This window comes from Crocodylus siamensis, chromosome 10, assembly GCF_052110815.1.
Source record: "Crocodylus siamensis isolate JL-2025a chromosome 10, ASM5211081v1, whole genome shotgun sequence".
Lineage (NCBI taxonomy): Eukaryota > Metazoa > Chordata > Crocodylia > Crocodylidae > Crocodylus > Crocodylus siamensis.
The window spans coordinates 634,806-652,309 of record NC_143404.1 but is presented as its reverse complement, the minus strand read 5'-3'; the positions used below and the strand labels follow the sequence as shown (position 1 = coordinate 652,309).

General features: G+C 70.3%; 2 protein-coding genes across 4 annotated transcripts; one reads left to right on the top strand and one right to left on the bottom strand.

The window, feature by feature from the left end:
- The first annotated feature begins 55 nt into the window (after window positions 1-55).
- Window positions 56-11,498, top strand: CDHR2 (cadherin related family member 2). Of its 3 annotated transcripts, none has more exons than XM_090064479.1 (33): window positions 56-295; window positions 498-569; window positions 1,062-1,155; window positions 1,362-1,427; window positions 1,525-1,664; window positions 1,856-1,909; window positions 2,143-2,232; window positions 2,524-2,613; window positions 3,017-3,142; window positions 3,228-3,371; window positions 3,567-3,642; window positions 3,893-3,999; window positions 4,083-4,313; window positions 5,029-5,184; window positions 5,564-5,731; window positions 5,904-5,965; window positions 6,085-6,328; window positions 7,186-7,425; window positions 7,542-7,611; window positions 7,704-8,321; window positions 8,543-8,614; window positions 8,951-9,000; window positions 9,086-9,237; window positions 9,420-9,522; window positions 9,610-9,698; window positions 9,834-9,917; window positions 10,087-10,164; window positions 10,246-10,306; window positions 10,419-10,543; window positions 10,663-10,776; window positions 10,876-10,947; window positions 11,067-11,127; window positions 11,241-11,498. In XM_090064479.1, the coding sequence occupies exons 3-33, from the start codon at window positions 1,101-1,103 to the stop codon at window positions 11,406-11,408; spliced, it is 3,966 nt and encodes a 1,321-aa protein (XP_089920605.1). In that variant the 5' UTR covers window positions 56-295; window positions 498-569; window positions 1,062-1,100; the 3' UTR covers window positions 11,409-11,498. The 3 variants fall into 3 exon arrangements, with proteins under 3 accessions (XP_089920605.1, XP_089920603.1, XP_089920604.1); XM_090064477.1 differs by having other exon boundaries at window positions 230-295; window positions 1,088-1,155; XM_090064478.1 differs by having other exon boundaries at window positions 233-295; window positions 1,085-1,155.
- Window positions 11,499-11,620: 122 nt separating this feature from the next.
- On the bottom strand, window positions 11,621-16,172 carry GPRIN1 (G protein regulated inducer of neurite outgrowth 1). Its single transcript, XM_090064484.1, has 2 exons — window positions 15,885-16,172; window positions 11,621-14,726 (listed from the first exon to the last, which is right to left on the bottom strand). Exon 2 carries the CDS (start codon window positions 14,674-14,676, stop codon window positions 12,901-12,903), a length of 1,776 nt encoding a protein of 591 aa, XP_089920610.1. The 5' UTR covers window positions 14,677-14,726; window positions 15,885-16,172; the 3' UTR covers window positions 11,621-12,900.
- Between the last annotated feature and the right edge of the window lie 1,332 nt (window positions 16,173-17,504).

Sequence of the window (17,504 nt, the reverse complement as noted above, 5' to 3'; positions counted from 1 at the left end):
CGGCGCCTCGGGAGAGCCTTGTCCCCTCCTCGTCCCGGCATGACCCTTGCCATTGCAGTGGCGGGGAGCCCGGCGGGGAGCCCACCTCCCCGGCGTCCGGGCGTCCCCGGCGGTGTCCTGCTGCCCCGGGCGTGCCCCGCGCGCCGCGGAGAGACCCCCGCCGTGGCTGCCCCTGCCGGCGGTCCCCTCCTGCCCGCTCCCCGGCAGAGCCCCGGGCGGGCACAGCCCTGCCCCGGCCCCGCTCCAGCCCTTCTTCTGCCTGAGCAGAGCCGCACAATCCCGCCTTGTCCCGCCCGTAAGTAGGTCGCTGCCCGGGGCAGGGGTGCCAGGCTGGGCCGGAGCCCAGGGATGGGGCTGCCGGGCCGGTCCCCTGGAGCCGGGCAGCTGCGATCCCACGGCCCCCCCCGCTGCCCCGGGGAGCGGGGTGCTCAAGGAAGCAGGAAGGGAAGATGCTGGGTCCCCACCCATGAACTGCAGTTAATAATTGATCCACGCAGGAGCCAAAGGTCTGCTGTGGGCTCAGAGGCTGGCAGCAAGGGCAGCTGAGCACCCTGGCGAGCCTGCGGCAGGTAAGGAAGGGGGCAGGCGGCTCCGGGCACGGGGCGGCGGGTGGGAAGGGGGCTTGCTCCTCCCGCTGCGGGGTGCCGTTCTTCAGGGGTCGTAGCCTGGGTGTGAGCTGGGCGGCCCCCGCGCGGGCACCTCCCAGAAGCTCTGGCGCCCTGGCAAGACGTCTCCGGTGGCGAGCTCGGGGATGTGCCCGGTGCCTGCCCCCGCCCGGGCTGCGGCAGGGCCTGGACTGGGCCCAGCCTGCCCCTTCCCGTGGCGCCCGGTTGGTCTCCCCTGTGCCCGGGGCAGGGGGCACTGGGACAGCCTGGCTGCCGGCATCGATGGGCTGGCAGCTCCATGTTCCCAGACACCCTCTGATAAGGCGCCGTCTACGCCCTGCGGCCATGGCGGGGGCACCAGGGCCGGCCTGGCGGGGGGAGGTGGCATCCTCCACGGAGCGCGTCCCGCCCAGGGGACTGCCCGGGGTGTGACAGAGCTGGCATCCACGCTAACAGCTTGCGGCCTCCCCATGCGTCAGCAGGGCCTCTGGCAGGATGGCCTGGCGCCCGCTGCTGCTGCTGCTGCTGCTCCCCTGGCTCGTGGCAGCAGGTAAGGGGCTCGTGCAGCTAGCAGGGAGGGGGCGCTCCCGGAGCTGGGGGAACACCCCCGGACGTGCCCCGGGCAGTGCCAGGCTGATGGCCGAGGCCCAGGCCCCCACGGAAGTCCTGCCCCATGCGTGGGCACAGCCTGGGGTGGGATGGCGGGGCGGGGCGCGGCCCTTGGCAGCCAACGCTCTGCGCACGCCTCCATTGCAGTGTCAGGCAACATGGCCCCCGTCTTCAACATGACGTCAGTAGTCGTGCCCGAGGACCTGCTCCGAGGTGAGGGTGTGGGGACAGCGCCCCGTCTGCTCCCCATTCATGGCTGCACCCCGGACCTGCCCCCGCCCCGGCGCTGACCCTGCCCCTGCGCCCACAGGAGCCGTGGCCTTCGTGCTGACAGCCTACGACGCTGACGGGGACCCGCTGCACTTTGGCCTGGAGGGTGCAGATGCCTTCTACTTCAGCGTGAACGCGAACACGGGCAGCGTGACGCTGGTCGCCTCGCTGGACCGCGAGGTAGGCGCCAGGGCGAGGGCCGGCTCGGGGGCAGGCTGAGGCCAACCCTCTGCCTTGCAGGTGCAGCTGTGGCCACTCACCTGCTGCCCAGCACTGCCGCATCCCCATGCAGACAGTGGGGCAAGCTGCCTGGTGCTGGGGGGGTCAGAGCTGGTGACCCCCCGCTGCCCCCATTTTGCATTTCCCTCCAGACCAAGCCGCGGCTCAGCCTCAACGTCTTGGTGTCCGATGGGAAAAACCAAATGGTGAGTGCGGGTCTGGGGCACAGGGGGTCATCGTGGCCCCGGCACAGAGCAGGGGGCGGGGGGTGGGCAGCTCCCCTCCTGCCCCCGGGAGCTGCCAGGCAGGGGCAGCGCCTGCAACTCCCGGTAGTCAGGCGGGGGTCCGTGCTGTGCCCGGAGCCTTGGCCCCGGTCCCCCACGCAGATCCGGGTGCCAGGCCCGGCCCCTGGCCCTGAGCCGGCACTCTGCTCCGACAGGTCACGAAGAGGCTCACGGTGATCGTGGAGGACAGGAACGACAACCGGCCCCTGTTCCAGAACGAGCCCTACATGGCTAACGTCCCCGAGGTGCCCACACCGCGCCCTGCTCCCCCCCAAGGCCCTGCACCCTCGCTGCTCTCCAGGGCCAGACCGAAGTGTCTGGGCCCCGAGCGAGATCCCAGGATGTGCAGGGCCTGGCGCTGCCCCCGGGCCAGAGGCAAGGCCCTGGGGGCTGGCTGAAAGAGCCCAGCAGCTCGGGCAGCAGCCGTCTCACGTGCCCAGGCCGGCTGCAGGGGTCTCCGAGCTTGCCCAAGGCCATGCCAGCATCCCAGAGGCCCCCAGAGCTGCCCCCTGCCCCAACACCAGCTTCTCTTCCAGAACGCGCCCAACGGCACCACCATCATCAATGTCCTGGCCGAGGACAAGGACAGCGGCCCAGCCTCCCACGTGTCCTACCAGATCGTGGAAGTGAGTGCCCGCGAGAGGGGCACTGCCGTGAGGGCATCCACCTGCAGGGGCAGCAGCAGGGCACAGGCAGCTGCTCCCACCCCCTGGGTGGAGGGCATGGGGCTGGGCCAGGCTTGCACAGCAAGACCCCCCATTGTCCCTACGCTGTGCCCAAGCCAGGCACGACGGGGCAGCTTTCCCCCTGCCGGCCGCATGTGCCAGGTCCCCCCACCCCGGCAGGATGGATGGATGGATGCTGGGGGTTGCTGGTGCGGCAGGGAAGGGGGCTGAGGTGGACGCAGGGGCAGGGCTCAGGGGGGTCCCAGGCTTGCCCCGTCCTGGGACGTGGGGTCAGCTTTGCCCTGCTGCCCAGCTGCTGCCCCAGGGCTCTCTGTGCAGACGGGCATATGCGCTGTACCCGCAGGTGACCCCGAACAATGCCAAGAACCACGACCTCTTCCGCGTGCTGGGGAACGGGACCGTCCTGCTCAACGGGTTGCTGAACTACATGCAGCAGAGCACCTACTACCTCATCCGGATCAACGCCACGGTGCGGCCGGGGCCGGCGGGCATGGGGCTCGGGGCGGGGCCGGGAGCCGGCCCGCGCGGCTCTGACGGGCAGGCGTCTCTGGCAGGACGGCGGGGGCCAGCTGTACGGGAAGCCGGTGTACCAGACTACCAGCACCTCGGTGTCTGTCAACGTCCTCGACCAGCCTGACCTGGACCCCCAGTTCCTGAACGAGCCCTACGTGGGGTCGGTGCCTGAGAACTGCCCGCTGGTACGTGGCGCCCGCGCTCTGCTTCGCCTGCTGCCTGGGCCCTGCACGGAGGGAGAGGGCCTGGCCCCATGGCCTGTACAGACCCAGGCCCTGAGAGCTGGGACCACCGCCCCGAGCAGCCTGCAGGACCGAGGGGTGCCAGTGGATGGGGGTATGTAGGGTGGGGACCCGGCCTCACCCTGCGCCTCATTCCAGGGCACCTCGGTGCTGACAGTTTCCGCCATGGACCGGGACACGGGTGTGAACGACGTCATCCTCTACAGCCTCACCAGTGAGCGGGGGGCCATGCCGCCCCTACACCCGGCCAGGGGGGCGTAGTGCTGCTTGGGTCTGGGCATTGCCCCAGGGTGCTCGTGGGGGAGAGGGAGCTGCCTGGGGGCGCGAGCTTGCAGCCAGTGCTGCGCTGCCGCCTGCTTTCTCACCAGGGATGAGGAGCCCAAGCCAGGACCTAGAGGCCCGGCTTCTCCCCTCCCTTGCTGGCCCCAGCCTCCTGCCCCTCATCTCTCGGCCCCTCACCCTAGATACCAGCCTGCCCTTTGCCATCGACAACACCACGGGCACCATCACGGTGACGGGCGCCCTGGACCGCGAGAGCCTGCCCAGCGACGAGTTGCTGCTGGAAGTGCTGGTAAGTAGGGGGAGCCCGTGGCAGCCCCCCCAGGCTCCTGCCAGCCTCCCAGCCCCTGACTGGCCTGTGCCACCCATGCCCAGGCACGTGAGAGGAACCCGGACATCCACAACCGGTCGGCGCAAGCCCGGGCCACGGTGACCGTGCGTGTGACCGACATCAACGACAACCGGCCCCAGTTCTACCGCTGCGTCCTGCCCCACTGTGACTTCACCAGGCCCCCCCAGCACCGCTTCGAGGGGCACATTGCCGAGCACGCCTCCGCCCGCCTGCCTGTCGCCAGCCTCAACGTCGTGGCCCGAGATCCCGACAAGGTAGCGCTGGCTTGGTCCTTCTTCCGTTGGAGCAGGGAGGCCGTGGGAGAGATGCCAGGGAAGGGGGGCCTCCATCACTGGAGGTGTCGAGGAGAGACTGGATGGGCCCTAGGGCGCAGCGAAGCCTGGGCTCTGATGTGGGGTGTCCCAGGCGTCTGGGCTCTGCTGCCGCCTCCGCCCGTCTGCTCCACGTCGGGGGGGTTTAATCCTCCCACAGAGGCGCTGGTGCTGGCTGCAGCCCAGACTGGGGAGGGGACCGGGCTGCGCCAATGCTCAAGGGCTCGACCCCGCAGGGTCCTGGCTGGAGGGTCTTGCCCCTGCACTCAGGCTCAGCCTGATGCTGGACTGGGACAGGAGGGATTTTCTCCCCTGCTCAGACTGGTCTGCACTGGGGGGTTTTGTCTGGGCCTGGGCTCTCTGCAGCGTCCAGGACCCGCTTTGCAGCAGCAGGACAGTGAAAGCTGCAGCCCCCTGCTTTCCTGGGGCAGGGGCGGGGGTCAGGGCTGATGGTGTTTTACATGGGGTTTAGAGGATGGTTTGTCTGGGCTGGTCCTGCCTCCGGCAGCTCCCTGCTAGCCCTGCCTCTCTGGGACTCCCTGGGGTGGGGGGTGGGGGGCTGCGGGTCAGGAGCGAGGGGCACCCGACACTGCTGGGTGCAGCTGCGCCCCGCTCAGGTGTATGGGCACTGACCCTGCCCCTGCCCCTCTCCCGTCAGGGCTCCAACGGCACCTTCGAGCTGTCCCTGCTGGGCCGGGATGCAGCCGCCTTCTCGGTGCTGCCCTCGCGGGTCACGGGCGAGGGCGAGGTGCAGCTCCTGGTGCAGAACCCGGTCTTGGTGGATTACGAACGGGTTCCTGAGATGACCGTGGAGGTGAGAGCCCGATGCCGGGGCCGGCACCCCTGCTGCTGCCGCCTGCCTGACCCAGCCTGGGCAGCAGGAAGTGCCGTGGCCCCTCGCAGCCCCTGCTGGGTGCCGTAGCGACGACACTGTGGGGGCATCACCCAGGGACCGGGATGGGACTTCTCCCAGCACCCGGGAGTGAGCCTTACTGGACGTGCCAGCCAAGCCCCCACAGGCCCCCGCAATGCCAGAGCTGCAGGGCGCCATCCCTGTCCTTGGCTGGGAAGAAATCCGTGCTGGGCAGGAGCTGGCCTGGGGCCGGCAGGGTGGGAGCAGCCTGGGAGCCCCCACAGTCTTTGCCCCTGGTTGGGATGAAGGGGGGGCATGCAATCCCTGTCCCACCCTGCAGATCATTGCCAACGACACGAGGAACCCGGCAAACTGCTGCTCCGTGGCCACAGTGACCATCCGGCTGGAGGACATCAACGACCACAGCCCCACGTTCAACCAGAGTGTGTACAAGCTGTACGTGATGGAGAACAGCCCGACCGACACCGTCATCTCCCGCGGCATCATGGTGAGGGGCTGGCCTGGCCCCGGGGTCGCCCCGGCTGCCTCGGCCCAGGCGGGCTCTGCTGGGAGCTTCCCCGTGGCGCGTCTCCCCTGAGCCCCAGGTGGGGCAGGCGCTCAGGGGTCCCTTCACGCCCCGGGCTAGTGGATAAACCCAATGTCTCTCGGGGCCACTGCAGGCCACTGATCCAGACACCGGTGCCTTCGGCAACATCTCCTACCAGCTGCTGCCTGAGAGCATGTACGTATCCCTCCCCCAGCCTCCCTGCCTGCCCCAGGGGCCAGGCCATGGAGGGGTCGGGGACAGCCCCAGCCTGGAGCCACAGTCACGTTGAGTCCGTCTGTCCGTCACTGCCGCAGCCAGGACATCTTTGCGGTGAACGCCGTGAGCGGGGAGGTGCTGGTGCGGAACGGGAGCCTGCTGGACCGCGAGATGCGGGCCGTGTACTACGCCACGCTGCAGGCCACGGACGGTGCCCACCTGACAGGCTCCACCCTGCTGGAGATCACCCTGGAGGACGACAATGACAACGACCCTGTCGTCACCGGCACCTACAAGATCTTCGTAGTCGAGGACCAGGAGAACGTTTCCGTGCAGATCCAGGTGAAACGCGCCACGGCGGGCTCCGCCTGCAGGGGTGGCCTTAGGGGCGCCCAGTGTCCATTCTCCTGCTCCGGGTCCCTCTGTTGGGCCCCTTCTCTTACCTGCCACGTCTACGTGCCAGAAGCGAGTGAATTTGTGAGGCTGCCTTCAGATCCCTGGAGTTTGGCTACAGTTCCCGGCCTTGCCCGTCATTAAGCTGCCCAGGGCTGCCACTGGGTCCCAGGCCCTCGGTGGGCTCTACTGGGGCCTGAGCCCCTTGCAGCATGGAGCATCTCCGAAGCACCCCTGGGACCCCTAACTCCGGTCGCTGTGTTCAGGCCTCGGCCCCTCCTTCCAGAGCACCAGCCCTGCCAGCCTCCGAGTCCCAGACTCCTGCCTTTCCCACAGGCCACTCCAGGCCCTTGCTCTTGCCCATCACAACCAGGGCATGTGCCCCTCCAGGCTCTTCTCCAGCACTAGCCCCTGTCCCCAAGCTCCAGGCCGCAGCCTGTATGGCACAGGGCAGGCTCCAAGCCCCCAGCTCAAGACGGCAGCAAGCATCCTTGGGCAGGGGGGCTGGGAAGCAGGGTCTTCCCCGGGGCTGCTGTGTTTTCTGCCTTGAGGTACCTGCTTACTGACTCCCAGAGTAGTCCCAACCCTTGAGCACAGCCAGGCTGGGCTGTCCTCCGGTGCCCGTGTCCCTCATGGGTCCTTCTCTCATGACATATCCCGCCACCCCCAGGCAGGGGCTCACGGGAGCCCAGGCTGGCAGGACCCTCTCAGCAAAGCAACTCCTGGGAGAAAAGGTCCTGGCCCCCCGCACTGGCACTGGGGGGCCCCGATCCTGCGCCCTGACCCCTGCAACTGGTTGCCCCCAGGCGTACGACAACGACGAACCAGGCACCAACAACAGCCGCCTGCGCTTCACGCTGGAGCCAGGGCCTTTCAGCGCCAACTTCACCATTGACCCGGACACGGGACTGCTGCGTAGCCTTGGGCCCCTGGACCGCGAGGCCCTGAACGAGACGTGGCGCGGGCAGATGGGCGTGACGGTGCGTGTCCAGGACAGCGGCCAGCCCCTGCGCAGCACCCTCGTCAACGTCACCATCACCGTGGAGGTGAGCAGAGGCTGGGCACGGGCGGGCGGGCATGGGGTAAAGCTTCCCCAGCCCACGGGCACCCATTGCCCTCGCCCAGCAGCCCTGAGTCGCACCCTCCCGCTTTCTCCCCGCAGGACGTGAACGACAACGCGCCCGTCTTCATCGGGCTGCCCTACAAGTTTGAGGTGCAAGAACACCCGGCAGGTAGGGCGCCACGTGGGGGGCTGGCTCCCTGCCTGGAGGGGGCTGCGCGGTGGCTGTGACCCGCTGATCCCTCTCTTGCCCCCTGGCTGCAGGGGGTTTCGTGGGTAGCGTGGAGGCCATGGATGCCGACCAGACGGATGTGAACCAACGCATCTCCTTTGTCAAGAACGGGAGCGGGTCCAGCAACTTCCTTCTGCGCTCCCACTGCCTGGGCCCCGGGCACTACCAGGGCCTCCTCTCGCTGGACCCGGACGTGCCACTGGACTACGAGCAGCTGTCACAGCCGGTTTTCAACCTCACGGTGCTGGCTCAGAACACAGCCACGGATGACACGCTCACCACGGTCAGCACCGTGGTGCAGGTGGTCATCATAGACGTCAACGACGAGCCCCCGACCATCCAGCCATCCCCGCTGCCCGACGCCCGCGTGGCCGAGAACAGCACCGGGCCCCAGCCGGAGCTGCTGACCACGGTGCAGGCCTCGGACCCAGACACCAACCACACGCTGAGCTTCCAGGAGCTGGGCCTGAGCTGCTACAAGGGGGGAGCGCCCGTGGGCTCCGTGTGCCACGGCTGGTTCCACCTTGCGCCCAACGGCTCCGTCTTTGCCAACCGCTCCGAGATCGACTACGAGGCCTGCGACCTGGCACGGCTCACCCTGCGCGTCCACGACAACTCCACCGAGTTCGGCAGTGCCTACAGCCAGAACGGTAGGGCATGCTACCTGGGGGGGTCAGGAGCACCAGCTGGGGGGGTCCAGGCTGCTCAGCAGGGAGCACTGCGGGGCAGGGGGAGAGGATGTGCAGACCGAGGGAAGAGCGGCAGGATCCCTGCCCTGGGTACCGGGGGGACACGGGGCGGTGGAGGCAGCTGGTGGCAGGCGGGCGAGGCCGTGCTCTGATCAGACCTTCTGCTTTGGGACCCGCGGCAGAGACCCTGAGAATCATCATTGAGGACGCGAACGACAACAGCCCCGAGTTCCTGCCCATTAAGGACACTTTTGGTGAGGCCACAGGCGTGCGTGCGTGCGTGCATTCATGCGTGCACATGTGTGGCCAGTGACCACTGCCACAGCTGCTGCTGGGAGCCCAGCCCTGCTCCTGGCTCACCTGGACTCTGTGCTTGGGGTGGGGGGACCTGGCAGCGCTGGGTTTGGGGCTCCCCGGGGGGAGAGAGGTCTATTCGGTGCCCCGCTCCCTGGGCAGTGCTGCCGTTGGCACAGAGCCCAGTCTGCCGTCCTCACTTCGGCCCCAGACCTGGGTTAATGGGTGCAGGAAGCCCCAGGGGCTGCAGCTGCCAGTGTGACCCAGCATCCGTCCGTCTGTCTCCTCCCTCGCAGTCGTCATCCCCGACCTCTCCCCCATGGATCTGCAGGTGGCTGTGGTCAAGGTAAGGCCCCTGGGTGGTGTGGCATGCATAGGGGCTGCCCCTCCCGGAGCGGGCGCACACGGTGACATCTGTGCTCACCCCGTAGGCCTGGGACATGGACACGGGGCCGAGGGGTGTCATCACCTTCGCCATCCGCCGCATCATCTTCATCCAGGAAGGGGGCCTTGAACACACCTTAGATAACCTCTTCAAGGTGGTGACCTCGGCCAAAGACAACACCTACATTGGCAGCATCCAGTGAGCCCCGGGGTCCCTGGTCCTGCCAGGCACCAGACTCGTGGGAAGGGGCTGGGTGGGTCTCTGCGGGGTCCGGACCTGGGCACCCCAGTGGGGAATCGGGGCATGTGTGGGGCTAGGTCCCCAGGGCTTGGCACCAGCATGGGGGGCAGGCAGAGCTGCTGACCCCTGCCACCCTCCAGGGTTGCCAGCAACCTCGACGGGTCACTGAAGGGCCAGTACCGGGTGACGGTGGAGGCCATGGATGGCGCGGTGCCAGCGCTGAGCACGCAGGCCGTGCTGGATGTGAGTCCCCCCCACAGCCCCCAGCTGGCCTGGCCCCTGGCCTGCTGCAGGGGTGCCTGGCTCAGCCGCTGCCCCCCTCTCCCCCAGATTTTCACTGTGGACCAGAGCTACCGGATCCGGCTGCAGTTCAGGAGAACTGTGGATGAAGTGCAAGGCAACACCGAACAGATCAAGATGTAAGGGGCCCCGGCAGCATTGTGGGGGAGGGCATGGCTCCTGCTAGCTGGGCATGGGTGTGGGCCCACGCCGCCCTGTGCCAGACCATGAGGCTTCGGCACAGCTGACCTGCCAGGCTCCCTTCCTCCCTGCAGAGCCCTTACGGCTGCGACGAAGACAACGGTCTACGTGGCAGCCATCCGGGCCCTGGAGGGTGCCCCAGCGTCCAGATCTGCCAGGTGAGCCCGGCCTGCATGGACGCAGAGAGCTCGCTGGAGCTGCCGGCTGGGCCGTGCCCACCCCACGGGCTTGGCTACAGCAGCCCTGAGCTTGCCAGGGCCGGGGGCAGGGGCCGCGGCCGAGCGGCGTCTCTGCCCCTTGCTCACCCAAGGCCTCTCGTGCCCGCAGGGCTGCAGCACACTCTGTGATGGAGGCGTACTTCATCTACAGCAATGGGACAGCCCTGGACTTTCACCAGTTCAGCACGTGAGTGGGGGGCACCAGGGAGGGGGCTGTGGCACGCGGGGGCCCTGCCACGGGCTCACATCGGTCGTGTGTCTCTGACAGCATCGTCCAGAGCGACCCGCAGGCCCTGACGCAGCTGGTGCAGCTCGGCCTCGCCGTCATCGTGAGTGCAGCCGAGGGGGTGGCGTGGGGGTGCAGGGCCGGCCTTGCCCTGCTGGATGCTGGCAGGAGGCGCTGGGTGTCCATGGGCACCGCATGACTGCGCCGTGTCCCAGGACCCCGGGGAGACGGCGCAGACGGACAAGCAGAAGGAGCTGGTCGGCGTCATCGCGGGGCTGGCAGGAGCCCTGGCCCTGCTCATCCTCCTCATGGCCGTGGTGCTCGTCAGCTCCAGCCGGAGGTACGGGGGTGCCGCCTCGCCCCTGCCCCTGCCGCCGGCAGCTCATGCCCCCGCCTGCGCTGCAGCGGCCCCGCGCCACCCCTGCCCCCCGTCACGCCTGCCTCTCTCCGGCCGTGCAGCTACCGGCGGAAGCTGACCGCGCTGAAGGCCTTGCAGACGGCGACGACGCTGGCCCCCGACACGGTGCAGCAGGGCCCGGCCATCCCCGGGACCAACAAGTACAATGCAGAGCGGTGAGCGTGGGCACCCGGCGGGGGTGGGAGCGTGCCCCAGTGGGGGGGCATCATGGGGGTGGGGTGCTGCGCTCTGCCCTCATGCTCCCTCCTGCGCAGGGCCAACCCGGTGCTCAACCTTGCGCTCAGCCTGGACGAGGATGACCGGGACTCCTCGCTGGACAGCACCAGGTGGGTGTCGCCTGTGAGAGCCCCCCACTCCTGTGGGCTGCCCACCCCCAGGGGCCACGGGACCTTCCGGCCCCAGGCGTTTGTCCCCTGCCCCGTGTCACCGGCATCACCCCTTGCAGTGTGAACTCGCTGGATGAAAACGCGGTGGACGTGGCGGAGGAAGGCAGCGCCATGCCCAGGGTGAGTAACCACCTGGGGGTGCAGCAGGTGGGGGGGGCACTGGCCATGCCCCAGGGCTGGGCTGCAGGGCAGTGCCCCCTCCCTGAGATCCCCCTGGCTCTCTCCCCCGGCAGGGCAGGGTGGGGGCATCGGCACACACGGACAGTGGCAAGGAGCCCCTGGCAGCTGCCCTATGGGGCCACCGCGCGCACCCCTCTACAGGGATGGCACAGCCGCCCGGGGCGCCCAGCCCAGCGGTCATGAGACTCAGCACCCCCAGCCTGGACACCACGGACTTGTGAGGGCGCTGGACAAACAGGAGCAGGACTTGCCAGGAGCAGGCAGCCCCTGCGCCCCACAATAAACCTGCCGGCTTGAGGCCGGGGCCAGGACCCCCACGTGGCTCATGGTGTGTGGGGCCGGGCTGTCCCCCTGCCCCGTTTCTCTGTCTGTCCGCCCGGCAGAGGCGAAGGAGGCCCAGGCACAGCTCTGCAGAAGGTTTTTATTACCCAACATCCAAGGTCACAAATTTTACCCCCCAAAAAATAACAGAGAAGGAAAAAGTCAGTGGCAAAGTGTTGGCAGCGGCTGCCTGCCCCGCATGTGACGGGCCCACAGGGACAGGGCATCCCCGGGCCACGGTGCCGCGCTGTTCCCCCTGGCCGCACTGGGCAAGGCACTCTGGGCCGGCCGGCACCCAGCGCCGCGGTGGCAGGGGCAGCATGGGGGCGGGGCGCAGAGGTGCGGGCAGCCACCACCTTCCCCACCCTGGACTCGGTGGGAAGTGGGGGTCTGTGCCAGCACCAGGGCCCAAGGGGCTGATGCTGCTCCAGTCCCAGCTGAGCCCCGGCAGAGAGAGGCGGTCAGGGAAGGAAGAGACGGAGTTAGGGCCAGGCCCTTGGGCCCAAGCCAACGCCACCCCATAAGGTTCAAACCCCTAGGAATAACCCGCCCCCCTTGAAAAACCCCACATGTAAAAAGTGGCTGCACCAGACACCCCCGTGCAGAGCTGCCATCGCTGCAGAGATGAGCCTGTGCACGAGGATGTGCACATGGGGACACGCACGCACGGGGACACGTGCATGGGAATGTGCACATAGGGACGCACACGCATGGGGACATGTGCACAGGGGGACGTGTACAGGGGGACGGACACACGGGGACACGCACGCATGGGGAGGTGTGTGCATGTGCACAGGGACATGTATGCAGGGACACGCACACACGGGGACATGTGCACGGGGATACGCACACAGCCCCCACGCCCGCTCACTGGGCACAGGCCCCCCCAGGCAGTCGGGGTTTCTCAGGCAAGTGACTGCAGTGTGGATCCTCCCTCCCCCCCCCACCCCGCGGGAGCGTGGCCCCTCGTGCCAGCAGCGTGGGCCTCTGCCCCGCGCAGGCCCCAGAGTCCAGGCCCCGGCCCCCCAGCTGCCTTGTGGCAGAACAGCCGGGCCCAGGAGGGGCTGGCCAGCCTGGGCTCTCGCCACGCGCTCCTGCCCGGGCTCCGGCAGGGCCGGGGGAGCAGCGATCCAGCACCCTCCTGGGGGCTGCGGACAGGAGGCCCCGGGCAGGGCCCAGGCCGGCTCCTGGCAGCTTGTGCAGCGCTGACCCGCAGGCCGGGGCGCGGGGGCCAGCCGGAAGCCCAGACCCGTGGGCAGCAGGGGTGCCCGGACCCCGCATCTGGCTGGGAGAGTCCCTGCTTGCTCCCAGCGGGGCCCTCGCGCGGCCCGCGGCGCCTGGGCGCTGCTCCCCACCCCCGGCCTGAGAAACCCGGGCCGCGGCGCCGCCCGCTCACTCGGCAGCGGGGCCGGCGCGGGAGCAGCAACGCGGGCGCCGCACGCTCTGCAGCAGGGCCCGGAAGACGCCGGGCGGGCGCTTGGCCTTGGCCTTGCCCCGCGGGGCGCCCTTGATGGAGCTGGCGCGGGTGCTCTGGGGCGTGAGCACCATCTGCCGCCCGTGCTCCTCGATCTGCTTCTCCAGGTGCTTCTGGATGGCCATGCCCAGGACCTCCACCTCCATGGCGGCGCCGTACACCTCCCACGTCATGCCCTTCTCGTCCCAGCTCACCTCCCGGATGGGCTCGGGCGCCTCCTCGGCCGCCCCCTTCACGCGCACCTCGGGGTACGAGGCCTGGGGAGACTTGCTCACCGGCGTCATGGGCCCCGTGGCCACCGACCGCGTCTCCACCGACATGGACACCTGCATCTCGGCGTCCTTCTTGGCCGGGACGGGGCTGCTCGGGGCCGCGGCGCTGCCCGGGCCCTGGCTCTGGAAAGGGAAAGCCGAGGCCCCGTCCAAGGGATTGATGGGGCTGACGGCTACCGACACGAGCTGCCCCTGGGTCTGGAAGGGGAAGGCCGAGGCGCTGCCCGGGGGGTTGATGGGGCTGACGGCCACGGACACCAGGGACGCCCGGCTGTCAACTTGTGTGGCGGTGTCCTGTGTCCCGGCGTCCTGCGGCGGGGGCGTGACCTCGAACGAGCAGCCCTTGGACAGCGCCGGCCGCAGCGCCCCAGCGTCCTCCCCTCTCCGCGGCTCCCCTGCCGCAGCCCCCTGGCTCTCGCCCCGCTCGCCTGCCCCATCGGTTTTCGGGGCCGCGGCCGAGGAGGCCCCCAGCGCCGCGCCTGGGCTGCCGGCAGGGCTGGGCGGGGAGGGGCGCCGCGTCGGCCCCGCGTGCTCCGGCAGGGCTGCGTCTGCTCGCCCCGGTGCCTCTCCTGGGCCGCCCGGAGCAGGCTCCTTCGCCAGTGGAGCGGGGGCGCGGGGCGCTGGGTCCCCAGGGCTCCCCGCCGCGGCGTCAGCCGGGGGCCCCAGCTGGGCCGCAGGCCGGGCTGGAGATGCCGGTGCCTTCTCGTGGGCACTGCCCTGGGAGGCGCCCTGCAACCCCGCACCGTCGGGCGGGCTCGCGGCGTCTGTGCTCGGCGGGGCGTGGGGGGGCCCTGGGGCCGACGGGGTGGGGCAGGGCTCGTCGGCCCCAGTGCCGCCAGCCAAGGCATCTCTTGTGGCCGGCTCCAGAAACGCCACGTGTTTCAGAGGGGCTGGCGCGCCCCCCGAGTCCTTGCCGGGCGCCTTGAGGCAGGGCTCCAGCGCGGGGCGGGCAGACGGCCCGTCTGCAGGCTCCTTCGGGCCGGCGCTCCCAGGGGGGGTGCAGGTGCCGGCCAGGCCGCTGGCTGCGCCCACGGGGGCTGCCTCGCCGTCCTGTCCCGAGCAGTTCCCGGGCACCGGTGCGCTCTCACCGCTCTTCTCCAAAGGCCTCGTGCCTGCGCCGGGGAGCGCCGCGGCCGTGCTGGCAGCCACGCCCCCCGCCGAGGGCTCCGGGGCCTTCCCCGCGGGGCTGGAGCTGTCTGGGGCCAGGGCCTTGCCGGCTGGGCTGGGGCTGCCCGCGCCGGCACCGCTCTCCTGGCTGTCCGGCACCCCCCGCTCATTCACGCAGCAGTTCCTCATGGCCGTTTCCCCCGCGCCGCAGTGGGCACGGTGCTGGCAGCCCGGGGCGCTGGGCTGGCACGTGGCCTCGGGGGCAGGCTGCTGGCCCAGGCGCTGCAGGGCCTCCAGCTCCTCAGCGCTGCCCATGCCCGGGCCGGGGCTCTCCCATGCTATTTCGACTGCGGGGCCCAGGGCTTCTGCAAGAGAACACAGGGCGGGTCAGGCCCCTGCTCACGCCTGCTTTGCCGCAGTGCACACGCGTGCGCACACGCAGCCCCACGGCCCTGCACATGGAAGTGGTGGGTTGGAGATGTCGTGGCAATGTCCCCAGCACACTTGTGCACTTGACGTGGCATAGCCTTGCCCCACGCGTGACTCGCACAAGTTCTTGTGTCTGGGGAGGCAGCCGTGTGTGCAAAACTGTGTGTGCAAACAGGGGCACGAGGCTGTGACCCACTGTCTTCCTGGCAACTAGAGCCCAGCCCAACAAGGCCGTGGCCTGCCGCCCTGGCCGCGCTCCAAGTAGGGTAATCGCACGCCGGCTCCTCCAGCCCGGCGGGGAGCAGGATCCTTCCCCCCGCGGCCCAGCAGCTGCCAGCTGCCCCCGGGCACTGGCAGCAAAGCATCACCGGGGGCCCGGGCAGGGACGGGCGCGGGCTCAGGACCCAGACCCGCTCCCCGGGGCGCCCGCTCCGCTCCCCCCGGCGGGCCGTGCCGGCACAGCGGGGCAGGAGGCTGCCAAGCGCCCTCTCCGCCTCCTGCCCGCGCCCTCGCCCTCGCCCTGTGGGGCCGGCTGGGCGCCGCGGCCCAGGTGCACGTGCTGCTCCGCATGTTGGGGGGGGGCCGTGCGGGAACACAGCCGCCTGCCTGGGCACGCACACGCAGGCACATGCATGTGCACACTCCCACAGGCACGCACGCACACTCCCTGGCACGCACGCACATGCCCCCACAGGTGCACACATGCGCACACCCACCGCATGCAATGCACACGCATGCCCACGCACGCCGCCAGGCCTGCCCCCTCCCTCCCTCCACCCCTGCCCCGTCACCCCGGCCCGAGGCGCCCCCTGCCCCGGGCGCCGGCCCCCCCCGGCCGTGCGAGGTCCCACGTGGTGCCCCCCCACGGGGCCCCCAGTTCCCCGGGGGTCCAGGCCCCGCCCCCAGGGCCGAGGGGGCAGGGGGTGCGGGCCCGGCGGGGCGGGGCGGCCCCCCCTGTGGGGGGGCGGTCGCCGTGGAAACGGGAGGCAGCGACTGCGGGGAGCATCCGCCCCCGCACCGCCCCGCAGCCCCGAGACCCGCCCCACGAGGGGGGGGCGGCGCCCACGCACCCCGCACCCCCCACGCGCGCTCACCTGCGGGGTGCGGGCGCCGCGGGCCGGCCGGCGCTGCCCCGCACCGAGCTCCGCGCTGCCGGCGCTGCGAGCATGCGTGGGGCGGCGCGGCGCGTCGCGGGGCGGGGCGGCCGCCCCCCCGAACCGGGCGTGTCCCGAGCGCTGCGGGGGCCCCACGCGTGTCCGGCCGCCGTGGCCCACGGCGGGAGGCGCCGGGCGCGGGGGACTGCGGCCCGCGCGGGACCCTGCGAGCCCGGCCCGCGCGGCAGCGGCGCTCTCGCGTGGGCGCGGGGGCCCGCGTGGGCCCGCACCCAGGGATGCCGGGGGCCCGGGCCTTCCCGCGCCGCAGCCAATCAGCAAGCCGCCTGCCGCCGGTTGCCTGGCGACGTGGGGATGCGGGAGGAGGCGAGCGGGCCCTCGGGGGGGCAGGACCGGACGGAGGCGGGGCAGCGCCGGCCGCAGCCCCCGGCCTGCGGCCACGCGTGGGGAGCCGGCGGGGAGCGTGCACCTGCCAGGGGCTGCGGCGTGTGTGCGTGTGCACGGCTGCAGGCCCGTGGGGCTGCGTGGGGAGGAGGGGGGCTTATGCGGGCGTGGTGGGCATGTGCGTGGGTGGCTGGTGCGCGCATGGGGCTGGTGTGTGGGCGTGCCCATGCTTGCAGGCATGGCTGGTGCGTGTGTGCAGGCTGGTGTGTACTGCTGGGCCGCATGCCCATGCGGTGGGTGCTGCACCTGTACAAGCACAGCTGACATGCAGCTAACGTGTGTGTGCGTGCATCCAGGCGTGGCAGTATGTGCACGCATGCAGGCGTTTGCTGGCATGTGTTGGACTGGTGTGTGTGTGGGTGGGTGGGTGCACACGCACAGTCATGCAGGCATGGCTGGTGTGTGCACGCAGGCTGTTGTGTGTTGCTGGCTGGTGTGTGTGTGCGCTGGTGGTTGGCATGTGCTGGCATGTGTGTGCATACCTGTGTGTGCAAAGCCTGCCCCCACTTGCCCCAGCCATGTTCTGGGCATGCGGGCAGAGGGGAGTCTCCAACATGAGGCAGCGGGTGGGTGCGGGGCCTGCAGCCAGCCCCAGGGGGGGTAAGGTGCCCCCCTTTCCCTGGCCCATGCCCCCTCCCGCCCCCAGGCAGCTGCGCGGTTCCCAGCCCTCCCCCCCTCCCAGGGCAACCAGCATCTTCCTCCTGCCATCGCCATGGCAACGGCTTGTCACACAAAATGCAGAAGTGCCAGGATCCCAAGCCGCCAAGCGCCCCAGGGGGTGGGGGGGGCACGGGCCCCAGCTCCCCCAGCCCCAGGGGGGCAGGGGGAGGACCAGGAGATGCCCTCTGCCCCCACAGGGCACCCACAGAGGCTCCCGCTGGCAGCCGGGTCCCCAGGCCCCTGGCTGCACCCCAAGAGAGCAGGGGCGGCCGGCTGGGCCAAGCCGCGGGCCCCTGGGCTGTGGGGTCATCTGGTGGGGGAACATCTCCGGGGGCTTTGTCTCTGCCCCCTCCCGCCCATGCGGCTGTAACAATAGGCGGAGGGGGGAGTAAAATGCTGCCGATCGCCTTGGCAACGCACAGAGAGGGGGCTGCAAAGCACAGGGCGCCGCGTGCGAGCAGCCCACGCGCATGCTGGGGCTAAGCATGCAGCGCCTGA